This window comes from Raphanus sativus, chromosome 9 (assembly GCF_000801105.2).
Source record: "Raphanus sativus cultivar WK10039 chromosome 9, ASM80110v3, whole genome shotgun sequence".
NCBI classification, from domain to species: domain Eukaryota; kingdom Viridiplantae; phylum Streptophyta; class Magnoliopsida; order Brassicales; family Brassicaceae; genus Raphanus; species Raphanus sativus.
Window position 1 is genome coordinate 1,520,196 of NC_079519.1, and position 22,282 is coordinate 1,542,477.

At 37.1% G+C, this 22,282-nt stretch overlaps 2 protein-coding genes and 1 pseudogene across 4 annotated transcripts; 1 reads left to right on the plus strand and 2 right to left on the minus strand.

Annotated features, from left to right (window-relative positions):
* Positions 1-4,078: 4,078 nt before the first annotated feature.
* On the minus strand, positions 4,079-9,544 carry LOC108828183 (uncharacterized). The gene is made up of 17 exons (XM_018601782.2): positions 9,250-9,544; positions 9,121-9,163; positions 8,929-9,050; positions 8,545-8,652; positions 8,236-8,380; positions 8,071-8,162; positions 7,763-7,856; positions 7,173-7,653; positions 6,881-7,023; positions 6,390-6,757; positions 6,121-6,285; positions 5,600-5,890; positions 5,074-5,514; positions 4,944-4,991; positions 4,796-4,869; positions 4,443-4,533; positions 4,079-4,346 (listed from the first exon to the last, which is right to left on the minus strand). The coding sequence occupies exons 1-17, from the start codon at positions 9,430-9,432 to the stop codon at positions 4,269-4,271; spliced, it is 2,967 nt and encodes a 988-aa protein (XP_018457284.2). The 5' UTR covers positions 9,433-9,544; the 3' UTR covers positions 4,079-4,268.
* Positions 9,545-9,690: 146 nt separating this feature from the next.
* On the minus strand, positions 9,691-14,168 carry LOC108824022 (ubinuclein-2). Of its 3 annotated transcripts, none has more exons than XM_056993455.1 (14): positions 13,724-14,168; positions 13,344-13,430; positions 13,112-13,204; positions 12,925-13,001; positions 12,483-12,615; positions 12,081-12,401; positions 11,593-11,674; positions 11,394-11,506; positions 11,213-11,317; positions 10,904-11,029; positions 10,638-10,763; positions 10,483-10,530; positions 10,253-10,363; positions 9,691-10,175 (listed from the first exon to the last, which is right to left on the minus strand). In XM_056993455.1, the coding sequence occupies exons 1-14, from the start codon at positions 13,973-13,975 to the stop codon at positions 9,837-9,839; spliced, it is 2,013 nt and encodes a 670-aa protein (XP_056849435.1). In that variant the 5' UTR covers positions 13,976-14,168; the 3' UTR covers positions 9,691-9,836. The 3 variants fall into 3 exon arrangements, with proteins under 3 accessions (XP_056849435.1, XP_056849434.1, XP_018452855.2); XM_056993454.1 differs by having other exon boundaries at positions 12,054-12,401; positions 13,724-14,167; XM_018597353.2 differs by having other exon boundaries at positions 11,213-11,299; positions 12,054-12,401; positions 13,724-14,166.
* Positions 14,169-16,901: 2,733 nt separating this feature from the next.
* On the plus strand, positions 16,902-21,104 carry LOC130499784 (histone-lysine N-methyltransferase ASHH2-like; annotated as a pseudogene).
* Positions 21,105-22,282: the final 1,178 nt, after the last annotated feature.

Sequence of the window (22,282 nt, forward strand, 5' to 3'; positions counted from 1 at the left end):
TATAATGACAAATATAAATATTAAGATAGAGTTTGTTTGGTAATTATAAACATAATATAAAATAAACATAACTATAATGTTATTGTTAGAATTTCACATACAAATATCAACAAACTACAAAATACACGATAAAATTTTGATTATAATTTTGACTCAGGAGTCATCAATTTAAATATATACTATATTACCTGAACTTTATTAAATAATCAGAAATGAGAATTAGGACATAATTCTAAATATTTTGTTCGACCCAATCTTTAAAATCATATTTGTTATATAATATGTAAGGTAATGTATATCAATCAATTTGTAAGAAGTTTTAGTTAGTGTGTTCTTGCGACTCGGCCAGGTAGGCTCGACCATTTGGGGCATCTTCAATTATCGCTTGAAGAAGAGTATCTCCTCTGTCCATTGCATTACAATGCAATGGTTGGTCAACCTCGTAAAGAAAATCGCTAGCATCGTTGTAATTGAATTGAGCAGTGATATCTTCATGTCCTTCCAGTGGTCGATAGATTTCTCTTGCAAATCTTTTCCCTTTGATCCGTAGTCGGGAAACACCAGCCTCCGGATCTATATGCACACCTAGGTAAAATTCTACATTATAGGTTATGTCAAATCCAGAATACATGATTACATGAACTTGACACAAAATTAAAGAAAAACATTAGCATTAATCTTATTTTATTATATAAAATCAGATATAAAACATGTGATGAGAAAAATAATATCATCAAATCTTATGATAAAGAAATTATAATTGTATTGATTCATGTGTATGAGAAAACAATGTTACAGAAAAGGAAATACAATATAATGGAGTTAATATAACATAATTACATGGATTGAAATATATGATTTCCTATATCTTATTCTTATTAAATCTTATTATATAAAGCTTGGTTCTTCAAAGTTACTAATTAACATGATTATGACATGTGTTAGTAAATTGTTAAGATGGTGACATGTGTCAAAAATATGATATAATTCTCTTTTATTTATTATTTAATAGAGATTTAAAAATGGAAAAGTCTTTTAGAAAAGGAAAGTTTATAAACAATTACTATTAAATAATTTTTATAATTACTTTTCACTATTAAATAAAATTTAGAATTATTTCTTCAATATTATTTTTAGTATATATATTTTGAATCATTATATATTTTAGAAAAGGAAAATTACTATTACATAGTCTTTTAAAATTCTATATTATAAAATATTTGATAGTAATTTATTTTTTAAAAAGACTAAACAAAAATAATAATTGCAAAAAAGTATTAGAAAGTTAATTCTTTTTTAAAAAAAAAATATAATGTTTATTCTTAAACTCACTAAAGATAGAGAATTATAAAAGATAAATTCAACTTTTTTAAAAAAATTAAACATGCAGAAAAATCATAAAACTATAATAAAATGATTTTTATTATGTTTTTATTAAACTAAAGCATCAAACAAAACATGTTGCAACGCAACGGGCTCATATATAGTAAGATAATAAAATCACAAATAATTCATGATAATCTTAATTCTATGCTGCATCAAGTCTCTCAGGTCAAGAAAGATTTATTCTTGAATTTTCAGTCGGATTCTTGACACAAAATAGATCTTCTGCAATTGCACAAAATTTGGAGTAAACTGATTTCACCATGTTTTTGATTGCATCAGATTATCAGGATGAAGGGTATGGTTTTCACGAGTAAGGTAGATCAATGTTGCAACAATCTTCCCTTGAAGGCAAAACAAAGCATTAATCCTGTAGATTAAGGTACTAAGCATAAGATATACCACTTCCATGGTCAAATTTCTCTTTCACGAAACACGATTGATCAATTAGAGTTCTCACAGTGACCAATATGCAACTATATACATATATAACTTCTAATAGTAAATAGACAATAAACTACTAAAACAATACCTTATTTAACTCTATTTTATGTTGTTTTCTTTTTTCAACAAACAATTTTGATCAAATGGTGAATCTCCTGGAAACTGATAATGTTTTAGCATTGAAAGTCTGAGACGCATCTCACTGGCATCAGATTCATTCTCAACTTCAGTTGCGGTCTGTATATAATAATTAACAGCCAATATCATTAAGCCATTAAAACACAAAACAACAAAAAATAAAAATAAATAACAATTACCATCCGGCATTATTGGCAGACGATTGGCATAATTGAAGAAGAAGCAGCGGTGCTCGAACCACCAACCTCTTGGGTTGAAATGGCACGCAAATCAAACTCCCATTCTCTTGTAAACTCATCATTGTTGATGTAGAAACGCTTGGGAAGTAGCTCCCTTTCTACCGTTGTAAACAAAGGAAACTTGGCACTATTACTTGCCCATTGTCCAGTAGGAGAAAGGCCAGGCAGGCTCCCTTCGTTGTTGAAGATACGCCAGACACGCTTCCTTTTTCTTTCCAAAGCTTCATCCTTGCAAAGGATCTTCTTTGAGGGTGTGATTTTGGTCTTCTTATTCTTCCAATGATATTAGACCCATCAACATTCTGCATAGGTAAAGAATAACAATCAATATCCCCCGCTAGACTTGGCTTACAAGCTATCAGAAAATCAAGCCGCTAACAATGACTTGTTCAACAAGCAACACGAAAATCAAAGAGAGACAGGAACTTTACCACTAGCGCGAAGCAACAAGAGCACTTTCGAAATTCAGAGGTTTCCCGTCCATCGGGTAAGAAGGCTTCCATGATTCTCTTCTCCACTGATTTGTCCGTAAAGGAAAAAGATTACTTCTTATATCGATCACGAAGATATTTATATGACGGTAGTTTATATGCTAGGGTAAAGTTCTCCACTGATTCTCTTCTCCCCGAACTTTATTCTTTTTTTTTAATCATCTAGTCCAACTAGTCACTAGAATTATGATTAGAATATTCAACCTTTAAAAAGTTGATGAGACCGTTATTTTTTCAGTTCAGAGCAACTCCAACCTATTGCTATATTCACCTCCAAATGCTATAATAGAGTAAAAAGTGCTCCAACTCATTGCTATAATAGAAGAAAGCTATTTTTATGCATACTTTTTTTTATTTCAAAACAATCCTTTTATTTTTAAACTTTTATAATTACATCAAAAATAATTATTTTTATAAGAAAATATAGTTTTTATAAACATAAAATGACACTTTTTATTTACCTAACAATCTTTTTAATATAACTTTTGTTTAAACAAAATTATAACTGTATGAAAATCTTATAAAGTTAAAATTGAATAGAGTTGATTTGCAACTTTCAAAAATAAAAGGTACTTGTTATAAAATAAAAATAGAATCTTGTGAGAATATTTTTTTTTAGAAGTAAAAATAGAGGAATACATTGGAAAGAAACACATCTCTATTTTAGAGATCCTCTATTTTAGAGGTAGAAATAGGGAAATACATTGGAGATGGTCTCAGTAGTTAATAAAATACTTCGAGAATAAAATGCCAAACAGAACTCTCTCTTTTTTTCTCGCACTCAAAGCCTTGAGAGAAAACTTTTGTTCTCGTTGGAGATATAATAATCCAGGTTATCTGGATTTCTCTTCCAATCTAATCGATTTTTTCTTGTTCATCTTTGTAGATTAGATTTGGATGCTTTTGTTTTGCCTTTTGCATGGGACTTCAAATTTCCTTCGTTGGAGGAGCTTCAGTTATGGGCGTTTAATTGGCTACTTGGTCCATTTGAGCAAGCTTGGATCTACTTTAAATCAGGAGTAATTTTTTCTTCACTATGCAATAAAAAGGCTTGGATGTACAAGTGAAGTTTCTTGATCAAAAGAGAAACAAGGATTTAGAATATGTTATGGCGGTTCTTGATCGGAATAAGTAGAGCCGAGGTCATATGATGTCTTGGCGAATGTTCTGTTTCTGGATCCACCATCAACTCCTGTTTTAAAAGCTTGGATGAGGTCCATAGAGCTGACTAATCCTTCCAGTGATTCCATGCAAGAGGAACAAGTGATGGTACGGTTCATCGACGCTCCATCTCCGATGCACGAAAATTGAAGATGGGCGGCAGAATACAAGTGTGTGCACTCTCTTTTAGTTTTTTTTCATAATCCGAATGAAGCAACAGAGTCACATGTAAAGTATGCATCATTTCGTAAGCTTTGTAACTGTGTCTGTCTACATATGATTCATCACTTTTTAATGCTGCTAAGAAGCTGTTTCTGTAATGGATGTTTGTCTTTGCAACACTTTACAATAAAACAATGATGAATGTTGTCGTCTTCTCTCTATTTCACACACCATCGCACTCTCATCTCTTTTATGTTAAGCTGCTTCGTGTTCTTACTCTATCGATAAGCATCTGCCTTCCTGAAAGATCTTCCTCGTAGCCAACAACCTGCAACAATCACAGAGAGATTCAGAACCGGGATTTAGAAACCTCACTATTATTACCCAGACTTGAAAGCCTTCTTTCTAGAGTAAGAGTTATAACCTGCGACTCTGTCTGCGTCTCACTAAAGTTTCCGTAAGTGCCTGTAGGTACATCTCCTGGAGGCTTGCATCCATCGTCATTCTCCTGGACCCTGAAAACACACATCAGAGTTTAATAGGTGAACATTAATTCTATATGAGCAACATTTATATTTGTGACAGTCTAGTCTCTCAGATCATTGCAAAATAGTAAGTACTAGCTATAAATTTAGAATTAGAGAGAAAACGAAATAAGAAATTTAACATGAATCAGGAAATGCGTATTTAAACAGCAAGCCTACTCGTGTCCCTAATTAATTCTAATCCATGGCATTTGAGGTTCATTCTATATGCAAAATGAATACAAGAGGCTACCTGTTTATCCAGTGTCTAGACAGGCCAGTCACAGAATGATTCCCGCTGTTGTATTGTTCACTACTTGGAAAAAGCTGTTTTATCATCAAGGAGTCATCAAACTTTTCTAAACATTAAATTTTTTGAATAAGCACACAAATAAGGATACAGTTTTCTCTGAAATCCTCCCACTCCCAGGAGAGTTCTGATCTTGAATCTAAAGAGAAACCCAGAGGTGAATATTGAGAAAAATATAACTTGGATTAGATAACTGGAGAGGAAAGGTAGATAATACTCACTTTACTTGTCTGCTCCAACAGATCCTCAATCGTATCAGCCACATCTGGAACTTCGCCACCACTTGCTACTACGTCGTTTCCAAAACCAATACCATCTCCATCCTTTAAAGGGCGAGCAAAATTACTTGGATGTTCATCCATAGGAAACGCATCACGCTCTTGACCATCTCTAAAAAGTTTTGGCTTCTTAGACGGAAAACTCTGTTCCCTTCCAGTTTCTCCAAGTCTGTTGTTTACCTCACTTTTCTCGCAGCCATTTTTGCCAGCAAAATTTTGAGATTTTTCCCTATCTTCAGAGTGACTTACAAGCAGAGAATCAGTGTCCCTTGAGGCCACTGGCACAGACTGTGTATGAAATTGAGTTGCCAAGCCAATCCCTGCTTCCCGGTCTTGAGTGTTCATTTCCTTTGGATGATAGTTATCTGGACAAACAACTTGATTCTACACATGAGAAAAACAAACAGGACTATCCGTTAGATTTTAACGATCCCATGTGAAAGACACAATTTCAAAAACATAGGCCCACCTGTCTAACACATTCATAGAGCCAGTCAGATGTCACGGGAACTATTCCCCACTTGGAAGCTGCGTCATACTTAGGTCCGTGAGCAAACTTGCATAGCAAGTGAGTCACTTTCTTGGTTTGTTTTTCCACAAATTTTGCTCCGAGAACGACACACAAATTTCTCAGGAGTAATCTATCCTTCCCTTCATAATGGGAAACACAAAAGCGAAGGCTTTCAAATCCAGGCAAAGGAGCCTGGCAGGGAAGAGGCGAATAGAGGATATGACTACTAACGTTAAGTAACAAACCATCCTACATACATCACACAGATAGCAGCTTAGATAATATGCCATAAAAATAAAGCTTGATAAGGATAAAAATGCAAGTAGAAATAAAAAGATAATAGATACAAATCAGTTACAATGAAAAGCTAATGTAGATATAAAAGGTTTGAACAAATGATGGTATAACAGTTGGATACAGTACTCCAGAATAAATAGTATAACCAGTAGATAACACATGAACACTAAGAAGAAGAATACCTCTAAACAAGATCGAACCCAGTGACTCGAGACATAAATGGTTTGGGTACCCCCAGCACTCCGGAACATACCATGGCATTCAATAGTAAAATGTGTGTTCTTTATAAAGGGATCATTTACCACCTCTCCCCCTCCTTGATTCACCCATTCCACGATTTCGGGTCGCTGCACAATTACGAAATAGATCAATCAATTGGCCTCAGAGATGCATTCCCAGACAATAAACCAGTGCAAGACAAGGAAAACCTAATCTTCTAACAACCACTTACCCTATCTTCAGGAAACGAATGTGAGAAACAAAATATCTTCCCCTTAAATACTGATGACTTTCTTTCTTGCTTGCTCTGGCCACTGGATTCGCATTGAACTTTCTGTTGTTCTTTGCTTTTATTAGTTACAAGGGAATTAAATGTTTCCTTTTGCTTCGGTGGTACTGGCTTTCTTTCGACGTGAATCTCATCTTTCCTGCCAAAGTCCAGCACTGTTTCTTTATTCTTTCCCCGTAAAGTTGCGGCCTCATCTGGAACATTGATACTCCTCGAAGGGGAATCATATGCCATGGTCTGAGGAAAAGTTATTTTACCCTTTTCCATACCTGGCATTCCTTCACGAGATCCCTTGGTCAAGCATGCAGAATCTGGAACAAAACAGGTTAGTTAGAGAAGTGTAAACAATGCATTGATATGTCTAGATGCATCTTGGATGGATGGAATGTGTCCGACATAATTTAAAATAATAATGAAATGAGTTAACAACAGACCTCTTGGAAGAATCAAACTGTGAGCAGTATATATTTTATGAATGGGAATTTCTTTTTTCTCACGATCACAATCTTCAAGCCAACTGGGGGTAACTACTTGAATGACACCAGAAGCTGCAACACTCCTCGCTTCCTTTTTCTCACTGCAAGTCATTATTCTATGTAAACATCATAATGCTACAGAGAATATTTGGAGAGACCAACCTATCCGAATTCAATCAAAGCTAAAAGAGAACAGAAAAGGAAACAGAGCAACAAATTTTGACTTTGGCAATGCAAAGATTGAGCTTACCTCTCTGAAGGAGTTCCAACAACAATATGTGTCATTCTTTCGCTAAGAATCATATACCGTGATCCACCACCTCTTCGGACCAACTTAACAAGTCTACGCATTTCAGAGGCTTCAAAACCAAGCAAGAAAATTTTACAATCTGATAAGTACAGGTCATTGTCTTCAGATTCTAGATCCATGGCGGTACAACCACTTATATTTTGCTCTTGCGGCTCTGTAGTTGGGTCTTTACTTGGTTCTTTAACATGGCTACTGGGATTCATAGATTTGGAAAGAAGATTTTGTGAGGCACATGGTTCTATATCTGACTCTCTGGACTGAGCATAAGAAGCATATGAGTCTTCCGCAACCGCAGTCGAATGCGAAAGTGACACTGGACATTCAGGAAATTTTTCTTGATTATCATGGTTCCGTAAATCTCTCACCCCTCTACTCAAGGATACGGAACCCAGAACAGGATACAACTCTTCATTGAGACAAACTGCACATAACAGGGTGACATATGATACCAGTATCGAATGAATCTGTTAACTTATTGAGAACCGATATACTGATCAGAATGTAAAGGATGCAGAAGCATCAAATGTCACCTTTTCTAGCAATGGACTGCTCAAACCATTTCCGCGTAACAATTTGAATGTGACCCCATTTCCGAGCAACTTTGTATTTGTCACCTTCGGCAGCGTATGCAATGTCAAGGACACAATTTTTCATTTAAGTTCAAACTATAAAAAACAAGTTTTAGTGCATCTACAATTCAACCATGCAAATGTTGTAGTCAGACCTTTAGAGTACCCGAGTATCAGACCTATGATTAGCAATTTTTTTAGCACAACTAAATGCACCCAGAAAATATGACCTATGAATAGCAAATATCATATTTTGATTCAAAGGATATATCAGCGATCAGATGTGTACACGCCTTTGTTAGCTCCGCAGAGTACTTCCCTCCATTTTCTGAAATTAGCTTCTCCATTCCCTTACGCTGATCTGATGATAAACTACTGATTAACTATCAACAAAGAACCTGATTCGCACATGCTGAACAAACCAGTTTTCTAACCTGCTGGAATTTTTGTGACACAGATCCTCAATCCAGAAAAAGGAGGAATCTTATATGGTTCCTGCGGAACCACACGATGCTCATTCCAACACTGATGTAACCAACTCAGTGCAACAACTGGCTTCTTCTGAACATACAGGGCCCACTGCAAGTTAAAAAAAAAAAAAAGAATAAAGTATCTTTAGCTGTCATGATGAAACAAGAATAGCTGGTTTTGAACCGGTAGCGAATGATGATAATCTACAGATGTGTGAAGTGAACATTTAGTAGCAAAAAAGAATATTGATTGGCAATCTTTGAGCAACAGACCTTGTACTTAGCAGCCAAGACGTTCTTGACAATGACGAAGTTGACATCTGAAGAAGTTCTGGAAACCAAAACTCCCCCCATGGACGTAACTAGCTTCTCGATCTTGACCTTGAAAAAATTGCAGTCAACCAGTTAGAAGGGGGATGAGTCCTTGCCAGTAACTAGAAAATATGTCTCCAAAAAGATATGAATTTTTAGTAATAATCTCCATGCTTCTTAGTTGCCATTAAAAGTGTGAAAAGACAGTTCCATAGACAGACAGAAGGCTACCTAAGATCGCTGAGTAACATAGAGTCACAACCATTCCAATGTACACTATACAAAAACGAATCCTAATAAACTACAAACGATATCTATTATACTAACAAAAAGAAGACGAGGTACCTTTTCATCGATCTGGAAACCAGAAGCAAGAACCTTAAGACCATCCATGGCTAAACAACAAGTGAATCCCCCTTGTGGCAGAGCTCTACCCTCTTTTGCACAAGAGAGCACACATTGCGGACCTGCACAGCAGTAAACATAGCCTCAGAGTCAAGCGAGAAGAGAAGTAAAACTAGACCAGTCTCAACTCACCTATTAAGTTACAACCCTTAGCTTTAAGATCCTCGAACTTCTCCTGCAAAAAACCCCAAATTGAGTTAAGAGCAAATATTTCTCCGAAAGTATAAATTGCAGTGAGAAAACGAAAGAGGATGCGTACACATGAAGGGGAGAAGCGATGACGTGGAAGTCGGAGGGACCGTTGCGGGAGGGATCGCAGCAGAGGAAGATTTCGGCGCCGTTTAGCTTGAAGGTGTCGAGGAGTGTGTCGAAGACTTCAGGGGGTACCAGGTTACGAGACATGAATACGTTTGTCCCTTTGAACAGTTGCGTCGCCGTCTTCATCGTCGCCGGAAACCTAAACCGCGCGATTCTCTCCCTACCTCTCCGATTCTATTAATAGAAATGGAGAATCAGAACCCTAGAATCGGCGGGGGAAGGTGGATGAATTCACGAGGCGCCGTAGTCTAGTCTATCGCCGGATTCGATCGAGAGAGTGAGAGAGAGCGCGAGAGAGACGCGGGAATGTTCAGTTGTAAAGTGAGCTTCATTTCACATTTTAATTTGTCTTTGGGCTTTTTATTGTTTTGTGAGGCCCATCAATAAACCCAATTGGGCCTACGTTTAGATTTAGAAGATACGATTACGGTAAATTACATTTTTGTCTTTGGAACTTCAAAAGCTACAAAAGGCAAGGCTAGAGCCAGGCTTTGACTACAAAAAAAAACTTTAAACTAAAGCCGTACTACTCAACTTGGCAGGTTCAGGTCCAAGGGAGTCTGTGGACGTGTCTGCTGCTTCACTGTGGGTAGGTTAGATTCTTCTACACTCTTTTCTTTCTTTCTTTTGCCTGCCTTTGCTTCTCCTGAAGGATTGCCAGAGCTTGAGCTTCCTTTTAGTTTCTCATGCTTCTGCTTCGACTTGTCACGGGACATGTCCGCTGTAGGTTGAGTGTGGACTAGAGACGTGGTGGTTGCGCTTGGGACAACGCCTGTTGTTTTATCTCCAACACCTGATGATGTCGGGACTGTACCCTCTGATTTTGGTACCAATTGTGTCTGTTTCCTCTTTGTCATCTTCCCTTGATCCTTCAATAAGAAAAAAGGACTCATGAATTGCGAGAAAAATCATGGAAACAAAAGTTTTGAGAAATTTTTTTAAATACCATCTCTTTCCCAAGATTTACGTGCATCGCTCTCCGTCTTTCTTTTGCCCGGCAAATGGCACGTTTGATCCCGTGATTGTCCATTAACCTATTTGGCCAGAGTTCAGCTAACTGGCGCATGAACAAATCACAAAAGAAAATCACTTAGGAAGATTCGACAACACGGAAGGACTTAGTCTAGTGTTTTTTAATTAACTTGGAAAGCAAAGAGACTACGATAAGGAACTTACATTTGCATAAAGCTTTCTGATCTGTGGACCTGAATCTTCATCCAACCCCTAGTATTACCAAAGAAAACAGAGACAGACTACTATGTTCACACTTTAATTATGGATCTAATAAAGTTGAAAAACATTGTTATGCGAAAATGGAGAATCTTAATTACATCAACAAAGATGTCATATAGATCACACAACTTGTCCTCCAGCGCCTCATCCATGACAAACTTCTTCTTGGTAGAAGGAGGAGGATTTTCAAAATCGTCTGATGTTCCAGCTTCTTGATTGGGTTTCTGTCAGTGGAAAGAATGTTTCGTAATATCAGTTTGTGCCTCAGACAAGTACTAAAGTATATATGTAAAACACCGGATAAAAAATCCATTTGAAAATCAGATCAGTGAAGCTACTAGAGTAGAAGAGAGGAGTAGAGAACCTGAAGTTCCATCAACGGAACTTGTGTTTTTAGCGTCTCAATAACTTCATTCTTGATACGTTCGAATCTATTATCTTTTTCTCGATTTGCAGTGTCTTCGGAATCAATCATGATTTTCAAGTTCCTCTGTAACAATAAGCATTTAGCTTTAGCTCCTTCTCTAATACAGCATATATAGTTAGCACTTTCTGAAAAATAAAAGCGTTCGCCTATAACTTAAAAAGTTTCTAACTACTATTATGCCTCAAGCGAGAGTTACAACCCCATTCCAATAACAAGTCTTTGTATACATGGGATAGAGGTGATTACCTTCAACGATCTAACCTGTATTAGGTGACCGACAACGCTCATGAGACGATCGATTAACTCTCCTGATAAATTCCCTTGGCTCGCTTGCTTCGAGAAAATAAAATTCTGGTCTTTTTCACACATCTGGGAGATTTTAAATTTAATAAAAGAAAAAAAAGGACAACAAGAAGAGTTTGATTACCGCAATCCTAGCAACTTTAGCAAGTTTCATTTTTACGTCTCTTGGCAATCTCCTCTTCACTACTTGGGAAGAGGTATCAGCATCTTGATTATCCGTAGCAGCAGGAGGCCTTGCTGCAGTAAATTTGATAATAGTTTGCTAAATGATATATAAAGTGTCATGCATGTACAAAACAAGTGATCGAACAGTTGAAACTCACATTCAGCGACCACCTTCTCCAATTCCTTGAAGGCTTTCTCAAGTGTCGACGTTTTAGGCCTGGCGTTAGAACCGGCTTTCTTCTGAATAAAGAGAGAGAGAGGGGTTATTGCAGGATTAAGAAAAAGAAGTTAAATATGCAAGAAAAAAGGCACTAAGCGAGTATTAGCCAGAAAGATAAACCCAGAGTCAGAGATGGAAACTAGAGCAGCAGATAGACAAAAGACGTTGAATGGGTGTCAGCTTCAGAGCATGACACATGTATACCATCTAATATTTAAACTCTCCTGATCAACTGCTAATATCTTCGCAATTACAGATCATTCTACAACCTCAGAGCTAAGGGACTCATCATTCTTGGGGATGTTAAAGATGAAAGACCCCGATTTCATGCTTCGATCGGATTCTAGACCAGCTAAAATGAGGACTCGTATATTCTTGAGATAGCTGGATAATACTTACAGTTATTTGATTAGACTGTCTGCTTACTGTTGCATTGTCCTGGTCATGCATGCCATTGTTTTCTTTCTGACGTGCTACTGTTGATTTTCCTAATACATTTGGCCGAGATATTCCTGGCACGGAACTAGTTTGCTGATGAGCACTTTTGGCGCCAGAAGATCCAACTGCCTTTGACGTCGGACTTGTAGTGTTCCTTGACTGATGATTCGCTTTATCACTATGCTTCACATTTTCCAAAGACAAGGAGTCATTGCCACTCTGTACTTTCAAAGGAGAAACCGAATTTTGCACCATCTTTGGATCATTGGACTTATTCTTTGGAGAGAGCCCAGAAGCAACTGATTGATCCTGCACTTTCACATTATACAATCAATCGTCTGGACTAGAACTCTAAGGCTTCAAAAGTAACTTGGAAGTAATGGTACAAACCTTTCCCCCAGCCGTCTTAGCTATCTTTCCTTGTTTACTGGATACATCAACAACATCGCCACAAGGTTTTGCTGACTCTTTCCTTTTCCTTTTCTTTGGTTGTTTGCTCGATGTTGTTGTTATTGACGGTTCACTGTTATAGAAAGGAAACGATTTAGATAATTAATGGAAGATAGCATATTTATAGAGCAACTGGGAAACCTGAATCCTATTGATAACCTACGGAAGTTAGCAGAAAATCTAGCAAGGTTGTATCAAATATTTTCTGCCCTGAGGAAACGCTGCATAAACCGCAATTTGAGGAGGAACACAGATGATATCAAAGTATGTTCTCAAATACTTATGCTGTACATTTCCTATTCTCCACAACATATCACCAAATGGAAAATGACAGAACCGCAACATAATATAGTAGTTGTGTGATAAAGGACAAGAAACTTACACTTGTTCTAACTTTCCTTTATTAACAAAAAATCCATCATGTTTAATTTTCGCATCATCAACTTCAAAATACTCATCCTACAATTTAACAGAAAAAAAATATGAAACCTTAGTTATCAAGATACACTTCGATCACATAAGAAAAAAGAAAAAAAAAAGAAACAGTATGAGCGATTATCTATACTAACCAATTCAACATCATCGATAAACGAATCTCCAGTGTCATACTCGTCATCATCGGGAGCACCATCTAACTCTTCCCCATCACTACTATCTCTCCCCTGAAATTTATTTACTGAAGTAAGTCTACAACATTCCGACAAAAAACTTGTGGAAGAATCAGTGCTAACGCAAGCTCTGAAAAAATGCTTCTCAGTAACATTATGTCTAAGCAACAGACAAAACAGTATAGATAGATACCATGTAAAGCCTCTCGATCTTTTCTATAACGGCGTTAAAACGGTTAGAATGAGGTTGGTCGACCGTTCCACCTTCTGCAGGTGCCCCCTGCCATTGGATATATATCAATAAGGCTACTATCTGAACAAGATTAATCCTTTCTAGATCAAAACACACAATCAATGACATACTCAGTCTTAATTAAGCAATGCAACCAACTCACATAACAAACCGCAATTCACTATCACTACCCTAATCGGTAAGCTTATCGAAACCCTAGAATCAAACCCAAATGCCACGAAGCAACAAAAATCGACACCACAATCCCTCAAATTCCACTTCACCGAAACCTACAAAAACCATCCCCGAACCAAATAACATAACAATCTAAAAACCCTAACCGGCGCAAGTCGAGACTCGAGATTAGGGTTAGCATTAGCAGGCGGCGGCGGCGGGTCAGGCCCCGAACCCGACGAGAAATCGTCCTTGCTAGCCTCCTTCACAAGCTTCTTCCACGAGACGTACGTCGTCTCCCCTTGCCGAAGCTCCACCTCGAGTAATCTCCGATCGCCGGCGGTCAAAAGCTTCGCCGAGGGCTTCGAAGATTCGCCGGAAGTTGAATTGACATCGGTCGCGGGCTTGGTTTGCCCCATGGGCGATCGGGTCGGGTCGGAGTTGGACTCTGTGGGGGGGCCGGATCGGAGATGACGAGAGTTTTGGGAGAGAAGAGTCGGGAGCTCGGAGATTTTGGGGGAATTTTTTTTTTTTTTGTGGAGATTAGAAACTGAGAGGAGGAGTTTTGTTAGAACGTTGCGCGGGATACACAGCAAGCTATGATGCTTTGCTTTTTTTTTTTTGTTATTTATTTATATGTTTTTATTTAATAATTTATTAGCGAGAAAGAAGAAAAAACAATTTATGTTGCCGAGGGGAGTGACTTGACTTGTTAGTTCCTCGAGGATGGGCCGTTCTTTATTCGGATGGTATTAAGTAATATGGGCCTTGGGCCTTGACAACAACAAAAAATGTTGTACATTTTGTGTGGTTTTTGTCAATAAATATTAGTAAATTGACATTAGAATATCAAACAAATTATAAAGTAAATAATGTATAAATAAATCATTTTAATTACTAATATTTTCTTATATGTTTGGAAACTCTGAGAAGTCACTTTTCTTGACAACAATAAAAAGTGTTGTTGTTTCATAAATGTTGTACACAGATTGTTTGTTATTGAAATATCATGTAAACTGCATGAGACTAAGTCAAAATCCACATTGACCAAGTAACATTTGAGTTTATGCCGTGCTTCAACTACTACTTGGTTGTATAGTTATGATGTTGATCAAAAAAAAAAAAAATATCACTAGACGTCTAGACATAGAATACTGGTATATATGAACTATTAGGCCTGGGCACGGATCGGATATTCGGGTTTTTGAAAGTATTTGTGATTTGCTTCGAATGCTACGGATATCTGATTTTTCGATTTGCTTTGCTTCGGAAAAATACGGATATTCGGAAAAACGGATATCCGAAAAATAAATAGATATTTGCGGATATTCGCGGATACTTACGGATCTCTCATTTGTTTTGATTAATACAAATAATCTTAAAAATTTGATACAAATTTGTTTTGTAAAATATATTTTTTGCATGATATAAAAGATAAAAATTAAAAAAAGCAATGAATCTTCATATTTTGTAAATTTTTAAACTTAGTTAAAATTATAATAACACAAAACTTAAAAAAAAATTATAATTATCGTAAATATTTTCTCTTCCTTTTATGTAATACTTTTATATAAGTAATAATATGAATAGAATCTATCAAATAATATATTAGAATAATAATTATATAATTTTATACATTTAAAACTTTAAATATAATCAAAATATACATGTATTTATATATTGACGGATCGGATCGGATATTCGCTTCCCAAAATTTTAATATTTGTGATTTGCTTCGATTTTGACGGATATTGAATTTTAGTATTTGCTTTGCTTCGAAAGCTTACGGATATTCGGAATTTTCGAATCGAATAGCAACGGATAACGAATCGAATCAAATTTAACGGATAAAATGCCCAGCCCTATGAACTATGAAGGCATATATAAAGTTTTTTTTTTGGTAAAAAGGCATATATAAAGTTACAAAAAGATATATTAGGCATATATGAATGGTGTATTACCTGCAGCAATACAAGTTTGTTTTGATAGTTATTTTTCCATTACGTTTATTTATACATCTTGGGAACCAGTGTTTATACGTCTTGCAGACCATAGTTGCATCTTCAACAATGAGAACGCAAATCAGTCGCCATTTTTTGTACGAATTGTCAGGTAACTAGAGTCTGGGATCGTAAACATGTTCCCTCTTTATTGGTGGAAATAAAAGTATACTCATTTGTATCCTCGAGCTTTTAATAACTAAAAGAAAAAGACTTGTTTATAAAGATTCCTAGAGTTATGATATGATAGCGAGTGGGTATGTATAATAGTAGTATTTAATAATTACTACGTAGGTTTGGTAGACTCAAATGATTTGTGACACTACGATATGATCGCTATTTGCACTTTTATATCATTATGGAAAAGACGCATCAAAAGAAAACATTATCGTTGACAAGACGTTGTAGCCCAATGGTTAGGACGGGTCCCCGCCTGCACCCAGGTAGGGGGTTCGATCCACGCCGGAGGGAACTACCTTGCAACGCTCTTGTCACCCACACGGATATGGGCCATGCTTTCGGCCCATTTGAAAAACTGGGAGGGGCGTCTATCCGTGGGCATTCCTTCCCCTTGGGGATTAGTCTGGGCCTTCTGGGCCTGGGATACCCCCAGGTTAAACAAAAAAAAAAAAAAAAAAACATTATCGGAACGACTAAACAGCACAAATCAAATTGAAAACGGCAATTTGAAGAAAAAGGCAAATAAAAAATGGTCAAATCTTCAAAAGAAATATCCAAGAATGTTTCTTTTACCCAAAAAACACTCAAAATAAATTTTATTTTTATTAAATAAATGATATTATAACATCACTCTATACACATATAAATATAAATAAAAATAAAATAGTATTCTTTTTATTTTGAAAAAAATAGCCAACATTGAGAAATCTTCGAATTTTTTTTCATTTTTTTTATTTTTATGTGCAATCAATATGAATATCTTAAAGATAAATTGATATTTTTAAAAAAATATTTTGATGAAAGCTACTCTATACAGTTTTAAACTGTAAAAATTAAAAGAGAAAAGAGCAAGTACTTTTCATAGCATTATAGCAAGTATGACTACCTAAAAAAGAATATAACAGATATGATTTGTCAAATAACACAAATATGTAATTTGTCAACAATCATTTTCATAGGAATCATTTAAATCAGAATAACAGAAATTATCAGAGTATAGAATTAAATAATTTACTTTTTACTATATAGATTAACGGAGAACAAATTTATAAGAGAAATTTATCATTATGAAAAGAACAATCACTACAAAAATCAACGCAAACCTATTTAAGAAAAAGATCTGAGTGTCCTAATAGCAAATTAACAAAAAAGAAAAGAGAGAGATTACATGTGAAAAGAGAAATAAAAATAAAAATCGAAAAGCTCCCATAGAAAAAAAGAAAAAAAAAAAAAACTGACGGCTTCGCGTTTGTCTCTTCCCCTCTACTTCCGATTCCATCGCAAATCGTCTCCGCCTCTCTCTCTCTCTCTCTCTAGGGTTTGCTTCCGCTCCTCGTTTCCCCCAGCTTACGTTCCCTGTCATTCGCCTAATCTCTAGCTCCTGATTCATGAGGTTAGGGTTTCGTTTATTTCGTCTTATCTCTTCCAAATTTTCAATTATTTTAATTATCCTTTTCCAATCACGATAGAATCAAAGGGTTTGGTTTGTTTAGTCTGTCATCAATGTTGATGATACTCGATTCGTCTATTGAATCGGGGTTAGGCTTTTCGTTGACCTTAGATATCTGGATCACGTTGGGTTCGTTCGTCTTTGATGGATGATTTGATTTCTCGTTAATATCCTCTTTTTCTGATTAAGCGTTTGTGTGTTTGTTTGAAGCAGGTGAACATTACGATGGATTGCAAGGAAAATGGTGTTAGTAGTGACCCTTCTGTGTGTGCCGGCGGCGATGAGAATCTCACCTCTGCGAAGGCTGACGGCGAAGAGATGGAGTTGTTAATCACTTGTCTGGAGACTCCCCTGGCTGCATCAGTTATAAACCCTACGATGGAGGAGGAGGACGTTGAGCAAATGAGAGACGGGAACAGTGTCGGTAAAGATGAAGATGAGGAGAAATCTGATGCTGTTTGTTGCGTTGATAAGGAGAGTCAGAAACCGGGAGTGGTTTCAGAGGAAGCTCGAGGATCGGTTTCTGATGCTATTGTACCTGGTGGCACAGTATTATTACCCATAGGGGTCAATGAAACAGGTACTGAGGCTGATTCTGTGGAGAAGTTTGAGTCTTTGGGAAACGCAAAGGAGATAGACAATGATGATGGTGGTGGTGAAGGTGATGGGTTTAACTGCACCTTTGGTGGTGGAGGTAAGGAAGGTGGTAGCGATGCTGGCTTTTCTGATGATGTATCTCTCATTCGGAGTTGTCCGTTTCCAGATTCGGTATTGGATTCTGGGGGGTTTGGCTGCAGTGAGACAGAGAATCATATGAAGTCTTCTGGTGATATTGATGGTAATATGCCTCTCGCAGTATCTCCTTCATTAGCTGTTCCAGAAATGTTTAGTAATAACGATGGTGGCCCACGTTCACATGATCTTGATGACGTCGTAGACACAGAGACGATCAATCCAGATTTGAGGTTGGTACATGATGATGAGCTTCATACTGATCTTTCTGAGAAGAATGAAACACTGCTAAAGAACCACGTGGGGAATTCATCAAGTGAAAGTGATGTGGCCGCTCTGAGGATGAATAATGATGTGGCTGCTGATCCGAGAGCTCAAAATTTCAGTCGGATATCACCCTTAGAGGAAAACACCTTTGGTGTGGAAGCCAACGCCCCTATTACCGACCCTTCTCTGGTGAGGAGTTTTCCATTGAAGTTTGGTAATGGAGGCACTGGAGCTCGTAATCCTGAAAACGCAGTGGACTCGATCAGGATAGTAGATGGCAATGGCAGAATAGGTGGTGAAGTTGCTTCTGCATCTGGGACTAGCGAGTCTTCACCGCAAAGGAGGTCCCGAGCTGGTAAACAGGGTAATATTTCGCAGACAAAACGGAGTGCTCCTCATCCGAGAAAATCCTCTAGAAAGAAACAGTCAGAAAGAAATTTGGAATCAATTTTAACTGTTCGAAGCAGAAGAGGAGCTCTGTTTCAAAACCAGGACCGTTCGTCTCAGTGGGGATTACCATGCAGGACCGCTGAAATCTTCTTACAGAGCAATAATATTCCTTATCGTAGACCTCCACAACACGAAGCAAAGCAACCTCAGAACAATCCTAAAAATGGAGAGCATAATAGTTCCAATAACGGATATGTAGAAGGACCTAGCAGAAACATCCAAGCATCAAGTGGCTCTTGCCTTCGTTTGAAAGTTAAATTTGGTAAGTCAGGTGGCCATAATCCTTTGAACGTTACAGTCTCTAAGGTCAGTGGCAACTCTTTGCCGGCTGGTGGTAGTGTTAAGGCCGGAACAGGTTTAGAGTTTCCAGGGCCAGCAGATGTTGTCGAGGATAAACTCCAAACTGGGAAAACTAGAGAGCAGTTAAAAGAGAAAAACAATCCAGTGGAGAAACTTTCATGCCGGCTGTCACCTGATTCTATTACGGATGAGAAAAAGAACCAAGACGCTGAGGGGTTATGTAGGAAGCTAGGTGGTGATGTTTTAGATGGAGGGTACACACCTTTCCTCCAGTATAATGGTTGAAGAGTGCGAGAGGGCCACTGGAACCCGGTCCCTGGACGCTGAAACTTCACCAGATTCAGAAGTTATCAACTCTGTGCCTGATTCTACTGTCAGTAATGGACTTAAAGAGGATTTGCCTCATGTTTTTTTCAGCACTGCAGAGGACATGGTCAATACGAACAGAGGACTAGAAAAGCAAGATGAATTGCTTGCTTCAGCGTCTCCTTTGGAAAATGGTTCACATCTAATTCCAAACGCCAAAAAAGGTAAACAACCCAAGTCAAAAGGCAATGGAACAAGAAAAGGGAAATCCAAGTCCAAGTCTGCCAAAGGCGGGAGAAAAAATGAATCTCATGAGGGGTTAGAGCAACACAACTTTAAAAATAGGAGTGCTGGAAGTGATGATAGTAATGATCATGAAGTAAGAAGAGTGGAGTCTCACGAAGCAACAGGTACGCCTCTTTTGATTAGCTCTACGTCCTTTGTCTACACCCCTCTTGCACATGTTATGTTAAACTGATGAGCATGCCAATGTTTTCCATTTCTTTATGAAGTTTCCACTCATTTTAATACACAAATGATTAAGTTGCATATTATGGAAACTCATGTAATAGGTGCTCTTTTAGACGCTAATATTGGAAAAACCATTAATGGCGGCGCCATAACACAAGATGTGATTCATGAGGAAACGGTCATGGAGCTTACTATTGAGGATAGCTCTTCCACAGAGAGTGCCTGGGTTCGTTGCGATGATTGTTTTAAATGGCGACGTATACCTGCTTCTGTGGTAGAGTCAATTGACGAGAGCTCGAAATGGTATGTATGCATATGAACTTGTCTCGTTGAAACTCCTAGATGAAAAGTGTGTTGCATATGATAGTTAATCTTGTTTGCGGTTTGTGAATTTGTGTAAACATCTGTGCTTGTCGCGTTTGCATCAAATATAACCTTTTATCAAAGTTTCCATTGTGCTTGATAGGTTTTAATTTTTTGCAACCTGAGATTGAAGGTCAAATATTTATAATTAGATTTTGTGTCAAAATGCATTTGGACTTCTTGTCCGTAGCTTTATATGTCTTCCACAATTGCTACTTAGCTCATCGATTTTTATCTGTTGTAGTCTTGCTCTACATCTAATATGAATTTTCTTTTGTTTAAAGGATTTGTATGAACAACTCAGATAAAGATTTTGCTCACTGCTCAATCTCTCAAGAGATGTCAAATGAAGAAATTAATGAAGAGTTGGGCATAGGGACAGGATGAAGCAGATGCATATGACTATGAGGCGGCTAATAGGGGGAACGACAAGGAACAGAAGAGCAAACGTTTGCCAGGTGAGTTCAGTATTAGTGTACAATAGGAAACTATCATATGATTTAATATGTATTCAATTTTTAACTGTGTTTTTCTTACCCGCAATTATGCAGGTAACAAAAAGGCGTGCTTCAGGGCCATAAAAAACAAACCAATTTCTTCATCGTAACCGTAAAAATCAAACAATTGACGAGGTTAATTTTCTTGTACTTTTTATGGTAGTAATGATTTAGTGGAAATGTGTTTCCGCTGTCAGTATTGTCCTTTTCTATAGTTGCTACTTAGTTATCATGATATCTTCTATTTTGGACAGATAATGGTTTGTCACTGCAAACCACCACCTGATGGTAGACTGGGTTGTGGAGAAGAATGTCTCAATAGAATGCTTAACATTGAATGTCTCCATGGTACCTGCCCTACTGGCGATCTATGCTCAAATCAGCAGGTGTGATGTCTTGTTTGCAAGCAAAAGCATTACATTCACAGTCAAGTTATATCTTCTCAAATCTTTTGGCCTTATTTCTGCAGTTTCAAAAACGGAAATATGTTAAGTTTGAGAGGTTCCAATCTGGTAAGAAGGGGATGGCCTGAGATTGCTTGAGGATGTACGTGAGGGGCAATTCCTTATTGAATACGTTGGAGAGGTATGCTTTCTGATGATGATTCAAATTGGTAGGATGTTATCAGTTGTAGATGGGCTTTTGTTAGCGTATAGTTTTTTCCGCATATGTGCTTTTCAAAAAACATATGTATACTGTGAGTTAGCCAATAGGGAACTATCATATGGATCATCTCTTTTTTGTAACAGGTGCTGATATGCAATCCTATGAGGCTCGTCAGAAGGATTTGCTTCTATGGGTCAGAAACATTTCTATTTTATGACTCTGAATGGGAATGAGGTAAATATCTTTTCTTTCTAATAAGCCAGCTGCTTCTTCTTTATCTTTGATTGAAATGGTATAGTGGTTTTGCTTTAAAGCCTGTGGAGTTGTTTGAGTAAAACTGTGCGATTGCTAGTATTTGCGAGTACACGACATATATGTTCCCTGAATGCGTCTCTTTTCTGATTTTAGATGCATAATTAAAAGAAGTGAAAGTTCCATCTTTGTAAAACCTTTTCTGGTTAAGCAATTTGCTTGCAGCTGTGGTTAGTTACTTTTAGGTTTCTTATTTGACCTTTGCAAACGTAAGATGACGAGACTATCCTCTCTCTTTGTCTTTTTCGTCTGACACTCGTATGTATCTTTATCAGTATCACCATCTTGCGTAAGCTCTAAAGTAACATATGAAAATGGCTTCAAACGATTTTTATTGCAAAAGCCTATTTTATCCTTGCACATTTATTGAACTGGTCTATGCATAGAGAGGTCACCTCTGTTGGTTGTGTTGCATTTTGCAGTAAACTTTGTAAGTTTTTTTGTTAATGCAGGTAATAGATGCTGGTGCAAAGGGAAATCTAGCGTCGTTTCATTAAACCATAGTTGTGAACCTAACTGCCGTACGGAAAAGGTGACTATTATGCGCTCTTTGCGGTATCGTGACTCATAGTCTGATTAAATAACTCATTCATTGATAAAAATCTGATTAGAAAACTTTCTTGTTGAGCTTGTCTGCTTCTTATTTACTTCTTCCTGCTTTATTATATATTTATGTGTATGTTTTTTTATCTTTTTACCTATTAAATGTTGTTTGCAGTGGATGGTGAATGGTGAAATTTGCGTTGGAATATTCTCCATGCAAGACCTTAAGAAGGTAGGTTCTCTCACATT